The sequence below is a fragment of the Ambystoma mexicanum genome, chromosome 2q, assembly GCF_040938575.1.
Source record: "Ambystoma mexicanum isolate Mex_15411 chromosome 2q, UKY_AmexF1_1, whole genome shotgun sequence".
NCBI lineage: Eukaryota > Metazoa > Chordata > Amphibia > Caudata > Ambystomatidae > Ambystoma > Ambystoma mexicanum.
The window spans coordinates 58287146-58302060 of NC_090924.1; the positions used below are offsets into that span (position 1 = coordinate 58287146).

Here is a 14915-nt window from a genome sequence, read left to right on the forward strand (position 1 = left end):
AATTTTCAACCACTACATAAAATAAAGCCAGTTACATTTTTTTCTCACTTCACTCAAATCATGTCACATTTTCTACCTCTCACACAAATACAATCTATTCCCTTAACTGCTGTAGAAACCTCCGGTCTCTGTCTAACAAGGCTGATTCGGAAATCAAACCATGCATACCCTATTTATACTATTTTAACACAAAAAACATTTCTGAACCGCTGCTAATGTCCAGAACAACTCAATTAATTAAAAATGCAGATGTGTTTGGTGTTCTGGTTACGTTTGGGTAGCTTCATGAAAGTTCACTAGTTGAAGTGCTCATATGGTCAAGAAATGAAAATTGCAGAGCAGGTTGTGTATATCTACACACAGAGTAGGAACACTCATTCTCCTTTACACTCCCCCCTGCCCTCCGCCCCCCCCCCAAGGGTCCTATCTGCCACAGTCCCTCCCTCTTGGGATTTTCCACTGCCTTTTCTTTTTCCTTCCTAGCTCCCCACCTTTGTTCATCAAAGAAAAGCTGAAAGCATTGGAATCCTTCTTGGGACCACATAGCATGTGTGTAACAAAAAATAATGCCTTTTCCATCGCCTCTACACTCTTCTGTGGTGTCCCTCGGGGATCTTGCTTGTCACCATTACTCTTTAATATCTATTCGCGTCTTCTCTGCGCATCTCTGGCAGCTATAGGCATATATTTTGCCGATTATGCCGACGATACGCAGATAGTTATTAAGTTAACTGATGTTTATTACCAAGATCATGAGCGTATCAACCATATCGTTATGGAAATCCAGAACTGGATGGCCACAAACTCATTGCCTCTCAATAATGCCAAAACCGAACTGCTCATCTTATGTACCCCCCAACGACTAAAGAGATTGGATGCAAAATATGAGAATTTCCCGATTGGTCAAAATACCATCCAAGTCTCAAAAAGTGTTAAGACACTCAGAGTCTTCTTTGATCCCCAAATGTCTTTCAATCTGCAGATCAGTTACTTGAAATCTTCTTGCCACTTCTATATTCAGCTTCTTTGGCAAATACGGCCCCATTTGTCGAAAGAAAATCTTGCCCTAATTGCAGCATCGATTGTGAACCTCAAGTTAGACTATTGTAATAGTCTCTTTATTGGCACATCACAGGCCAATCTTAGCCTGGTGGTTCAGAACAGTGCTGTGCGTGCAGTGTTTGGACTCAAGCGTAACATGCATATTTCTGAGGCCAGGCAGAGTCTGCACTGGCTACCTGTTAAACAACGGCTCCATCATAAGGTCCTCTCTATTGTATTCAAATGTCTGCGGGGCGATGCCCCATCCTATCTTACAGCTAGGATAAAAAAGAAGCCCATTGGTCGTACATTACGATCCAATTGTGGTGTTTCTCTGATCCAACCCCTGTCTTCATTGAAGAAAATTGGGGGTACAAGTTTCAATCTGTGGGCTCCTACCTTGTGGAATTCCATTCCTGGATATCTGGCTGAGAGTAACTCACTAGCTGTTTTAAAAAAAGTTAAAAACGTACCTCTTTGATGCAAATCAAGGCTAATCTCTCTAGACTGCCGCAACAATCTCTCTCACTTTGCCTTCTATAACATCCACTATATTTTGTGCAGGCTCTGCTGGCTGTTCTATATTGGTCTACTATGTCCATATATTTTTCTATTTTATTTTGTTGTTTAACTGTTCATTTGTTTTCTCTTTCTCTCTTTTGTGCGCGCCCTGAGGCCTTTGGGATAGTGGCGCAATAAAAGAACATAGATAGATCGATAGATAGCAACAGCAGTGGCACTGCCACCCACACAATTGCTCCTGGCCAGCCTGGGAAAGCAGGCAACCAAGTGACCAAGCAGCTGATGTTCCTGCACGCCAACCTGTCACTTCTAACTTGGGCAACAGGGGAGAGCAAAGAGGGATGGAAGAGGAGAGACCGAAGTGGAGTGAAGAAAAGAGGGACCATATCAAAGAGGCTTAATATGTAGGAGGACCGGCAGCACAGAGATAAGGAAATGTGACAGTGACCGGAGGAATAGAGACCAGGTGCACAGGAAGAGATTGGCTGAGGGATTTCTGGGAGTGTGAGAATGTATCTGCATGTGAACGAGTGCAGGGATGTATATGGGTGCAGGCGAAGTGTGTATGTGCAGTGTGTGGGATGCGAGGGTAGAGGAGTGCTGATGATTGCATCAGGGAAGGGAGGAAGAGATGGGAACAAAGCACTTTCAGTGAAACCTGGCAGCCAGCACATGGACACGTCTTCTTCCAGTGTGGCATTAGTGCATTATGGGTAAAAAACACATTTCCGATTATGCCCCAAGGTGGGATTACTAGTACTACTAGCGCCACGATGCCTCAGGGCTGATGCACGCTTTAAAAATCCTAATAAATAAATGTTGCTGCCGACATTCCAACACAGGTTTTGTTCATAGGGCTATCACTTCATTATGAGCAACACCAATAGGAGTGATCCTATGTGGGGATAAAGGCAAGATAAGGAGTAGCTAAGTGTTTTCTAACTTGTTATTCCAGTTCTCCAGCATTGGTATCTTTAATAGATTCACATGCTTTGAATACTCCCTATTGTCAGACTAGAATCCTCGTTTACACCCTGCCTAGTTTTACTCAAACGAAAAAAAAACAGGCGTGTTCTGTAGTCTATTCCCCTCTTTATGGGTGCTTTTGGTCCCACCAATGAGACGTCAAGTAGAAAAGCCCCTCCCCTGGAGGTCATGTTCAGATTCTAACCAGCCAGTGCTGGCCATTTGTAATACCTGAGAATAGTACAAAATACTGTAGGAGGAGTGAGGGGGGGCGAGTCTACCTCTCCAAGCAACCCCTCAATTAGGTTTCAAAACCTTTAATTGACAAACATCAATGCTCGAGAGTAAAAAAATGTTCAGGCGGATACCAGTCCCGAACAAGTAGAACACCGCTCTTAAGTGGCGGTGAAGTTTGGCTAGACTAGTGTTACACATGACTAATTAAGCTCTTAGGGTTTTTGTTTCGAAAATACATATTTTATTTTTATAAAAATGATTTAAAAAGTTTACTTTGTGCAATGTACACATTAGTGCAAAAAGACCGTTTTAAGCAGTTAACTACTTGTGTAACACAGAAAATAAAGTGGCAAGTGCTGTGTGAAAATGTTAAGTTTCTTTTACAAATAAACACACATCAAGCATCCTATTATTACTCATATTCACTATCACATACTTGTAGACTCATACACATACATCCGAACATGTTTCTTTCCTTAACATATACCTTAAATATTACGGGAAATTCTTCAGGGGTAAACTGTCTTGCTAGTGCAGGAAGCACAATTTACTCTAAAAAAGCGGCTGTTTTTTTAAAGAATTTTGAGGATAAGGATAACTATCGCACTTAATATTACTAGTGATACACTCCTATGTATTGATCCCGGGTTGCAGTCATCGCTTGGGTGGGAACTGTGTTCTCACCCGCATTTGGGGGGGTTTCAATGGCGTTGACTTCTACAGTCTGTTGGAGCTGCAGTCTGGGGCGAGAGGTTGCTGCGTCACCACTGTCCTTTATCAATATTTATCTGATTTCTGAAAAAGTCAGGTATCAGCGTGCTTTGTTGTGCCCAACGGGGTGGATTGTTGCTGCGTCTAGAACATCTTTTAACCAAGGTTTCCAGATGTCTAAAAAATTCAGGTACCAATGTGCTTAGTTGTGCCTATCGTTCATGCGTTGAACTGAAATGGGGTTATTGTTGCAACAGGGCTTGAATAGCCCGTAATTGGTTGCTTTGGCTGGTGACTCAGTCTAATTTTGAAAAACGCTACGCCCATTAACGTTGGGAATTATGGTTCTGCTTCGTGCAAAGTCTATGTGGCGGGGTGACTGGTGCCGGTGTTCTTCTAACCTCTTGCGTAGGTTTCTGCCTGAGAATAGACCTTTACCTTAGGGTTGGATGGACGGCGCATATGAATGTATGAAAGATACCAATGCTGGAGAACTGGAGTTTCAGATAAGAAACATACTCTTTCTCCAGTACTGAATCTTATATAGATATGTGGGCCGCTGTTGCGCGATTGCCAAGATGGCGGTTTTCGGGTGAGCTCCATATAGAGTGGAGAATCCCTGCAAGTTCAAGGCTTGAAGAACGAGATGTCCTTGAACGAAAAGTGGATGAAAAGCATAATGATGGGCGAGGGCATGCTCGGCACAAAACAATTGCAATGGAGCAGCTTCTGAAGCTGCGTTACAGAGCTGCGAAATGTGCAGGACCCGATGGCACTATCTGGCTGCGACAAGGTCTCTGAGGTCCTGGAGGCCCCACCTGCTTCTGCAATGGAGGAGCAGCTGACTATGTCGGCAGCCCAGAGAAGTGAACTGCAAACTGGAAGTGCACGGAGACTGCGCTGGGTAGGAGATCAGCTGGTCTGTCCCCGCAGGGCAGACCCTTTATAGCTGCTTGTTGCTACGGATTAGTCGTGAGATGGGGCCTCAGGACAGATGGTGCACTGCCTGGGCAAGGAAGAAATCCAGGTGAGGGGCCTTGGGGCAACTCTGCGACGGGCGAATCCGTGAGGCGGAACCCTTAATACGCTAACATACCCATAGTCCTTGGAAGCAGCAGGGGCTGCTCACAGTGTGAATAAACTGAAATGCACTCACGGATAAGAGCCAGCTGCATAGCCATCACCATGGATAGAAGCCCATGTGGCAGCGTCACAAATATTCCTAAAAGGAACTCCCCGCTGCAGGGCTTTGGAAGTAGCCAGGTCCCTAGTGGAATGAGCTCTCAGCCCTTCAGGAGGGCCCTTGCCCGCCAATCGTTAAAATTCAGTAATGGTGAGGATAATCCACCAGGACAAGGTCTGTTTGTTAACAGCCTGGCCCAATCGGTGTCCATCTTATCCCACAAAGAGATGATCGTCCACTCCGACCCTGGACATCCTAGAAATATAAAAGCTCTGAGCTCTCCTAGGGTCCAACCTATGGAGTCACCCCTCTTCCTTACCAGGATGAGGATAGAAAGCAGGAAGTACCACTTTCTGGCTTAAATTAAATTCAGACACTACCTTAGGTAGAAAGGAAGTACGTACCCTCAGTACAACCCAATACTTGTGGAACACAGTAAAGGGTGGCTTAGATGAAAGTGCCTGCAATTCACTCACTCTGCGAGCGGATGTAACCGCAACCAAGAACACCATCTTGAAAGACAACATTCTCAAAGGACAACAGTGCAAAGGTTCAAATGGAGCACCAATCAGGCATTTCAAAACCAAATTCAAATCCCAAACCGGCACCTGAAACAGGGACGGCTGGAACACATTAGTGAGCCCTGTAAGAAATAGGGAAATCAAAGGAATCTTAAAATAAAGAACATTCTTCAGACGAGCGCTTGAAGATAGACAGCGCCGCCAGCTAAACTTTAATGGTACCTACTTGCAGGCTCCTGTGGGCCAAAGAAAGAAAGAGAACCATGGGAATGGAACACTGGTGCAAAGGAAAAAAGGTTGATCCTTTTCAGTCGCAAAACTTACGCTAACGGTACAGGGATTTGGGTTGCCGGCCGCCTGGCCGAAAGCAACACCTTCATCACGTCATCCGGGAGGTCGCAATCCTTATACCTCAACCCTTCAGATACCAAGCGTGAAGACAGAGTCTTGACCTCTGGATGGAGAAGCCCAAACACCACCACATACACCCACCCACCTCCTCGCAAGAGAGAGAGCGCATGCGCGCAGATCCTCTCGGTAGGGAAGACGGCGTGGAGGGCAGATGGACATGTCTAAAAGGTCCAGGTACCACGCTTTCCTTGCCCAATCTGGAGCAATGAGGATCATGTGGGATCCGAACCTCTGCAACCTCCTTAACACTTGAGGAATGACGGGGACCGGAGGAAGCTCCTACAGAAGTGGGAATGACCAATCCACTACGAATTCGTCTCCTAAGGCTCCTCTCGGAGGAAATTCCCTTGAGCAGAATCTCTCGCACTTCCGGTTGGCACTGGTCAAGAAGAGATCCACTTGTGGGGTTCCCCAAAGGGTGAAGATATCCAGAAGGACTTCCTGAGCCAACTCCCACTCGTGAGAGACTATGCTCTGCCTGCTCAGAGCATCCACCGCCGCATTTTCCTCTCCAGCCAGATGAACTGCAGAGAGTGATATTCCTTGCTGGATTGCCCAGAACCAGAGTTGCATCGCTTCTCTGCACAACGGGAGCGACCCAAACCCTCCTCCCCCTTTTTTGTTGAGGTAATGCATGGCCACTGTGTTGTCCGTCATGATCAGGACACACTTCCCCTGCGCAGACGGCAGAAAAATCCTTCAGGGCTAGCATGATGGCCCTCAGCTCTAACAAGTTGATGTGGAGTTTGGACTCCGACGGAGACAAACAACTGCTGGCGGTCAAATCTTAGGCATGAGCTCCCCATCCTGTGAGGGAAGCGTCAGTCACTACTGTCACCTCCGGCCACGGTTGCCAAAACGGCTCCCCCCTCATCAGGTTCCCCTCGTTGGCCCACCAAAGAAGATCCTGTGAGACCGAGAGTGGAATCTGAACGGGATCCAACATCTTGTCTGAGAATTGTGACGACTGCATCTTGAGAACCCATTACAGGGATCTCATCCTCAGCCTGGCCTCTGGCACCAGAAAAATGCAGGATGACATGAGGCCGAGCAACCTTAAGAATTCCAAAGGCCGGGAGATGCTGGGCAGGTTGAAACTTTTCCACCATCTGCCCAATGTGATGAGCCCTCACCTTGGGAGGCGAGCTCTTCCCCAAGGACGTGCCCAACACAGCCCCGATGTACTGGAGCTGTTGGGAAGGTGTCAGATGCGACTTCTTGAAATTGAGGGAGAAGCCCAGCTTGTGGAGGGAGCGGCAGGTGAGACTGAGATGAGCCATCTCTTGCTCGGGAGAACATGCATGGATCAGCCAGTCCACGTAGGGGTAGACGCAGTGCCTTAAGTGGCACTACAAATCGAGCCGGGGCCCATCGAGGGGGCGTGGCCTAACATCGGGGTCTTGATGGGCCGTTAGGCCACGCCCCCTTGACGAGTCCCGGCTCAATGGGCTACTGGCACCCCTGCCAGGCAGCCTTTTGTAGAGATTAGCACCCTCTCCCCTATGGGGGAGAGGGTGCTGATCTCGGCATTTATTTTGTATAGGCTTGCCTGGCAGGGGACAGCGCCTCGCCTATTCAGCCTTAATGGTGTTGCTGCCCCTCGCCAGCTGTGGAGGGGCAGCGTCACCATTAAGGCTGACAGGGTGAGGCCACTGGAAGCAGAGGCCTTTTTCCTAAAGACTGAAACTCCCGCGAACGCAGGAGCTTCAGTATTTAGAAAGCAAGGCCTCTGCTTCCAGCGGCCTCACGTTTCTCCATAATGGTGGCGCCGGCCCACGTGCATCCCTTGATTAAAGGGATGCCTCGCAGGTGCGGCGCCACCATTATGGCTGAAAGGCATTTTTTTCTGAAGCCTGAAGCTCTCGCACACGAGCGAGAGCTTCAGGCTGTAGAAAAAAATGCCTTTTCGTGTAGTGGCCGGGGCTGCCCGGGGAGATTAGTGGGCCCCGGCAGGGCCCCGCCTCAAAACGAAATTTCGGAGCCTGCCGGGGCCCAGCCCCGGTAGGCCCCGGCCCACTTAAAGCCCTGGGTAGACGTGAATCCCCCCTCACCTGAGATATGCTGCCACCATCACTATATTAGCTTGGTGAAGACCCTCGGGGCAGAGGTCAATCCGAATGGCAGGACCCGAAACTGAAAGTGCGAGTCGCCAGCCGCAAACATCAGGTATTTTCTGTGCTTTGGATGAATTGGCACATGAAAATAAGCATCCTGTAGGTCCAGAGACACCAACCAATCCTGAAGTCGAAGGGCCTGGAGGACTTGAGAAAGCATGACCACCTTGAACTTGTAATTCCTGAGAAGTTTGTTCAACCAACGCAGGTCTAAGATGGGCCTCAATCCTCAGTCTTTCTTTGGAATCATAAAAATATGGGGTATACCATCCCTTGTTCCTCTCCGCTAAAGGCACCAGTTCTATAGCGCCTTTCTCCAGCAGGGTCAAGATTTCCTGCACAAGGATCGGATCTGGAAGCTTCAAAGAGATTCACCGGTGGATTGTCGTGAGGCCGCATTAGGAAGGGAAGACAGTAACCGTGGGCTACTGTATCCAGAACCCACGCATACGAAGTAATAGCTCGCCATTCTTCGAGATGCTGAGACAGTCTGCCCCCCTCGCGAACAATGGAACGTGGCCTCATGACTGTTTTGGAGCGGCTTGCAGCAGCGTTGGAAGGTAAAGAGGCAGCTGCCTAAGCGGCTTTGGCACCCCTATTTCCCTGACCCCTTTGACTGGCGGTTCCTCTCGTCCTACCAAAGGAGGAGTAGTAACGAAAAAAAAAAATCCCCTCCACTGCTGTCCCCTAGGACGAAAAGGCAGAGGTTGAGGCACAGCTGCGCTCAAAGATTTTGCCGCAGCTTTTCAGGTCTGCAACCTCTCAAGGCTTGATTGCACAAATGCACGCCATCAAAGGGCATGTTCAAAAGATGGGCTTGCACATCTGAAACAAAACCAGACTTCCGCAACCACGCAAATCTACATATAACGGTGCTCGCAGCCATGGACCGGCTAACACTGTCGGCCGTGTCCAAACCCGACTGAAGGGATTCACACATGGCATCCTTGCCATCCTGCACGAAAGCAAGGAACCCATCCCTTTCTTCCTCTTCTGGAATATGCTCAGTCGCTAGAGAAACACAAATCCACAGAGTCTGTGAAAATCTTGCCAAGGCACAAGTGGAGTTGGCAAACTTAAGCGCCATACTCCCCGCAGAAAACACCTTGCGTGCCCAACCGTCTAAGCGTTTGTCGTCCCTACCGGGAAGGATGGGATGGTAGGGTATCCCACTTGCCTCAAGGTGGCTGTAGTACGTCTCTTGCGATTATCCTGAACCTTGTCCGAACGGGACATCGAAGGTTTCCAATGAGAATCACGCCGAGGACCAGAGGCGAAGGCGCACAAGCCATGGATCGGGATCGTCCCTGGCCGGTTTCTTCCGAAGGCGCAGACGGAACTGTGCTCTGGGATTGGAAAATCGCCAGAATCTGCTCCCTGAAGGATGCCCATTCCTCCGGAGTCGAGGACTCAGTCGGATAAGCAACTTTCCTCGCTGGCGCCATCCTTTGAGGAAGACGGGGAAGGCGACCAGTGACTGCGCTTCCTGGAATCATGAGACGAGGACTAATGGCGGGAACCACTCCGGGACCGAGATTCCCCGGGACTCCTTCCGACACAGTTGCCCCTCGAATCGTGGGACATCCCCTTAGACGTTTTACGAGACTTACTGGGTTTAGAACCCCTACCTACCTGGAGCTTCCCCTTACAATCCTGCAAGGCCTTAGCAGTCAGCGACTGGCATTTGGAACAATCATGACTCTCGCCCAGGCACCACAAACAAATGCGATGCAGGTCCATAATCGATATCTTCGACTTGCAGTCCCAGCAAGTCTTAAAGCCAGACCCCGGAGTCGGAGGGGTTGAAGAAGATATTCACGAGGAATAAACGAGGCGCGCAGAGTCTCCGAAGCAAACAAGTTTGCGGAAAAAAACGGAACAGAGGCTACAGGCACTCTGTGTCCTATTTAAGTCAAGTGGCACAGCGAGTAGAGTCTGCTAACGCAGGTTCGAATTCTGGCAAGGCCAAACTCAGCCTTTCACCCTTCCGAGGTCGATAAATGAGCACCACACCCCGTGGGTAATAATAAGCAGAGCTCAGATACCCGAGGGTTCGTAGCGCTATATAAATGCCAAATTATTATTATTATTAGAACATCTGGTGACATCGCCCTTGACTGAGGCCTTCGAGGGACATCGACCCAACGAATCGATGCAGGACACCCCCTGCCGAAAAAGTTTACGAAGTACACAGCTGTGGACATTACATTTCAAAGATGTGGAATACGTTGGAGGACACAATCCATTCGAACAAAATACCTTTACCCAATAATATCTTTCCAATTCTCTTTCCACTTTCCCTACTACCCCCTACCCAGCCACAACCCTAACCCTTTTCCCCCACTATTGGTTGCCTCATGGCTGTCTTTTGTAAGAAACCTCTGCCAACCAAGGTGGCAGGGTTGTGTCATACGACGTTTGGGGTGAGGAGGGTCTGGTGATACCACACTGAGTCTCACTAATTTAGCAAGTATCCAATTCACCCCTTTCAAAAACGTATTCCTATGGAGTACACTATGTTGGAAGAATAAAGCTAGAGTCAAGTCTAAAATGGGCATTTCCCTCAAAGAGATGGGCCCAGTTTATGAAGAGATGTCCAAAGAGCTAGCATGCTGCATGTCTTCCCCCAAAATGGTGTCTGAGCTTATGCTTACCAGGGATTCCGACCCAAAATAAGGCTCTCAATCCTCTAATATGCAATCCTGGTGTTAAGAAGGGAAAGCTATGGCATACTTCCGCAGAAGCTACAAGATGCTCTGGGAAAACAACCAGTAGTGTCACTTGAGCAGCCTCTGTACAGGCCTGTGTCGCATCAGGGAAAACAGTGGTATCAAATGCAGCCAGATGCAAGTGTCAGGAACAATATCTAATAATGAAGCAGACAGGAAACCAAGACCTCAATGATTTGAGGTATAGACCCATCATTATGTTTTTTTTTCTTCACTTCTGAATGAGGTCCTGAGCCCCACTGTGGAGTGTCCAGAAACTATGTAATGCCAAGTGGCCTTCTATAACGCATGTCTGCCACATCAGTGGCCTTGTTTCACTTGACTGTGAAAAAAAAAGGGGGCATCAGCTTCATCAGTGGGAAAGACAGATTGAAAACCTGTGATGTTTAAGGATGCAGGTTGGAAGTACCTGGTTCTTGAGCGCAAAACTGCTTTCTATGGGTTTGGCGGAATAAACTTGGGAGTAGGTTATGCACAGGGAAGAGTCCAAGATCTGATCAAATACAGCGCTTTGGGTGTGGTTAGCTGCTGGTGTGGGAATGTGACACAGAGATAAAGAGGAGTGCTTACTCATGGCTTCTGAGCCATGAGTATACTCTCCTCTTGATGTGCAAACAGCTAGGCTTGGCCATCTGTGGGGGGTTTGTGTGCATTGCGTAAGGTTATATAACCTCTTAGTAAGGTGGGGGCTGGGGGGGTCAGTCAGAGAAAGCTAGCAGACCTACTAAAAAATAGGATCCAGGGGCAACAATATTTGCATTATGTGACTGCTGAAAACAAAGGGTGCCCATCACATGCCAGACTGAACAATGCATGAAGTCTTACAAATCAACACAGGAAAAGACTGGTAAAGAAAAGACGGAACATAAAGACTAACATATATTTAATTAAACTTATGTCATACAATTTACAGTGGGAATTATTTCCTGTGAGCATTGCCTATAAGGTGCTGCGATAGTAAGGTTGTTGTAGAGCGCCCCAAAAATTGAGCAACAGAGTGTGATGACAATCTATGAGAATGTAGCTCCTCTTGATCCACATGCTTCTTGCGCAAATCAGACAACGAACAGCATTTACGCAGTTCATTAAAACGTCCAAAGCTGTTGGCCATCTCTGAACCCAAATAAAACAGGGCCTCGAAAGTTGCTCCTCTTCTTAAAAGCTCATGGGATAAAAGGGAATATTTTGCCATTGATGTAGAACGAGGAGATGTCAAGTCTGTGGTCTCGGCCTTAGTTTTCAGCAGAGCGTTTACCTGAGGTTAAAGGGAAAACAATTTAAAGAAAAGATTTCTTCCCAGATTATGCAAATATTAAAATATTACCAGATATATAATATAACCATTATAAAACAGACCTGCACTATGAGAGCACTCCATTCTCTCACATGATTATAGAGCATGGTCAGACTAACAAAATGTTTAGCAATGCATCATTGACAAACTATTCTAGGCCACCCATACATGTGGTATGCAGAGCACAAAACCACCTAGAAACATTAAGGAAGTTATTTATGCTGGTCTCCAACCTCCCAAGGAGGGAGTTTAATCCCTCCACCACCCAAGCTAGGCAGTGCTGACTCTCACATTACACAAATCGTTACAATGACAGGACTAAAATATGCACCCTTTTTAGGCCACATGCAGAATTATACCTCAAAACGTGAAGCTGCAGGTATAATAAATATGTCAATGATGGCTTTTTCAACAGGACAGGAAACCCACGAAGAGTCAGCACTTTGCACAACATTCAGCACCATATTCAACATTAACTGTTTGAAGAGCAACACACCAGCTTACTGGGAACGATGCATCATGGAAACATGCACACAATCTAGGCTTCACACGAAGCACTGCTTGGGTATGCTGGAACTCGAGACACCCGTGTGCCGCACACAGCGCACAGCCATGTCTTTGACATCAAAGAGATGGAGACAGAAGAACAAGTTACTTTCTTACCTGGTAACATTCTTTCGATGGGATGGTCCGACGACGTATTCCATATCTATGACATGTAATCACCACAGCTGTGCTGCTTCGGAAACTTTTTTCGGCGTCTGCGTCCTGCGTCGATGCGCCGTCGTCGAGGACCTCCTCCGACATCCGACGTCATCCGATGTGATAAGTAGGACGCACGACGTCCGTAGCCTCAGTTGTAGTTTTTTCCCAGAATGTGTGGCACCAGTCTTCTGCCAGTCTGACACGCAAAGCCTTGCGGAAACGTAAGCTGCAATCGAATAAGAAATTCTGCAGCAGTGAAGGCACGGAGGGAGCGATATGGAATACGTCGTCGGACCATCCCATCGAAAGAAAGTTATCAGGTAAGAGAGTAACTTGCTCTTCAAGTGGATTGGGTCCTCTGACGTATTCCATATCTATGACAGACTCCCAAAGCAGTAACAATGCAAGGAGGTGGGAAAAGAATTTAGAAAACAGAAATTTAGAATGCCCAATCAAATTGCAGAGTAAAGGACCGCCTTGCCAAAGGCCAGATCCTGCACACGGGTGGAATCGAGGGAGTAGTGACGTACAAAAGTATGTACCGAAGCCCAGGTGGCTGCATCACAGATGTTACAAATAGGAACACCCCTCTGTAGGGCAGTAGAGGCAGCCATACCCCTGGTAGAATGGGCCCGCAAGCCGACCGGTGGGTCCTTACCCGCCAAGTGGTAACATTCAGAAATAGCCAAAACAATCCAGCGAGACAGTCTGTTTCGTCACAGCTTGTCCCGAACGCTTTCCAGCGTAACCAATGAAGAGTTGATCGTCCACTCTGACCCGGGACATGCGTGAAATATAAAAGCTTAACGCTCTCCTAGGATCAAGACTATGGAGCCTCTCCTCTTCCTTACCAGGATGTGGAGGAGGATAAAACGGCGGAAGAACAACCTTCTGGCCTAATTGAAATTCCGACACCACCTTCGGAAGAAATGAAGAACGAACGCTTAGGACAACCCTGTCCTTATGAAACACAGTGAAGGGTGGCTTAACTGAAAGTGCCTGTAACTCACTCTGGAAGCGGAAGTGACCGCAACCAAAAATACAGTTTTAAGAGTTAACAGTCTCAAAGGGCATGAATGCAAAGGCTCAAACGGAGCACCCATCAGAAACTTGAGAACAAGGTTCAAATCCCAACCGGGCACCTGGAAAGGTGACGGAGGGAACACGTTAGTGAGCCCTTTCAGAAACTGAGAAATTAAAGGAATTTTAAAATAGGAACACTCTTCAGACGAGCGCTTAAATATGGACAGCGCCGCCAGGTAACCTTTAACGGTACCCACTTGCAAGCCCCTGTGGGCCAAAGAAAGCAAAAGACAGAACCATGGGAATGTCACATGCAAAAGGATCCACATTCTTAACCCTGCACCAGTCGCAGAAATTAAGCCAACGGTACAGGGACTTTGTTGCGGGACGTCTGGCCGAGAGAACACCTCCATCACGTCTTCAGGGAGGTCCCAATCCTTATACCTCAACCTTTCAGAAACCAAGCGTGAAGGTTGAAGGATCTGACCTCTGGATGGAGAACCTGACCCCCCCTCCCCCGTGAGAGCAGATCGTCTCGGTAGGGAAGACGACATGGAGGGCAGATGGACAAGTCGAGAAGGTCCGGGTACCACGTCCTCCGGGCCCACCCCGGAGCAATGAGGATCATCCGGGAACCGAACCTCTGTAACCTCTGCAGTACTTGCGGGATGACGGGGACTGGAGGAAACGCGTACAGCAGTGGGAATGACCACTCCACCACGAACGTGTCTTCTAAGGCTCCTTTTGGAGGAAATTCCCGCAAGCAAAACCTCTCGCACTTCCGGTTGACACTGGAGGCGAAGAGATCCACTTGAGGGGTCCCCCAAAGGGCGAAGATCTCCAGGAGAATCTCCTGAGCCAACTCCCACTCGTGAGAGATCGTGCTCTGCCTGCTCAGAGTGTCTGCCGTCTCGTTTTCGTCTCCGGCCAGATGAACTGCCGAGATGGAAACTTCCTGCTGGATTGCCCAGAACCAGAGCTGCATCGCCTCCCTGCACAGAGGAAGTGACCCTGCTCCCCCTTTTTTTTTGAGGTAGTGCATGGCCACCGCGTTGTCCGTCAGGATCAGGACATTCTTCCCTCGCACAGTCGGCAGAATAACTAGCCTGACGGCCCTCAGCTCCAACAGATTGATATGGAGTCTGGATTCCGACAGACCAACGACCGCTGACTCAACTCGTTGGCATGAGCTCCTCATCCCGTGAGGGATGCGTCCGTCATGATAGTCACCTCCGGCAAGGGCAGCCAAAGTGGAGCCCCCTTCATCAGATTGTCTTCGTCGGCCCACCACAGAAGGTCCTGGGCGACCAAGGACGGCACCTGAACAGGGTCCAACAACCTGCCGGAGGACTGAGACTACTGGAGTTTGAGTGCCCATGGCAAAGATCTCATCCGCAACCTGGCCTCTGGCACCAGAAGAATGCAGGATGCCATGAGGCCGAGCAATCTCAAGAACTC

At 48.4% G+C, this 14915-nt stretch overlaps 1 protein-coding gene across 4 annotated transcripts in view; it reads right to left on the bottom strand.

Annotated features, from left to right (window-relative positions):
- Nucleotides 1-11301: 11301 nt before the first annotated feature.
- DNAJA3 (DnaJ heat shock protein family (Hsp40) member A3) overlaps nt 11302-14915 on the bottom strand; it is a 743272-nt gene continuing 739658 nt past the window's right edge. For all 4 annotated transcript variants that reach the window (XM_069646819.1, XM_069646822.1, XM_069646821.1 and 1 more), the window contains one exon: nt 11302-11690. Coding sequence is in view for 2 of the 4 variants with exons in the window: in XM_069646822.1 (XP_069502923.1) it covers nt 11668-11690 (23 nt within the window). In the remaining 2 variants the exon portion in view is untranslated. The remainder of the gene's footprint in view (nt 11691-14915) is intronic.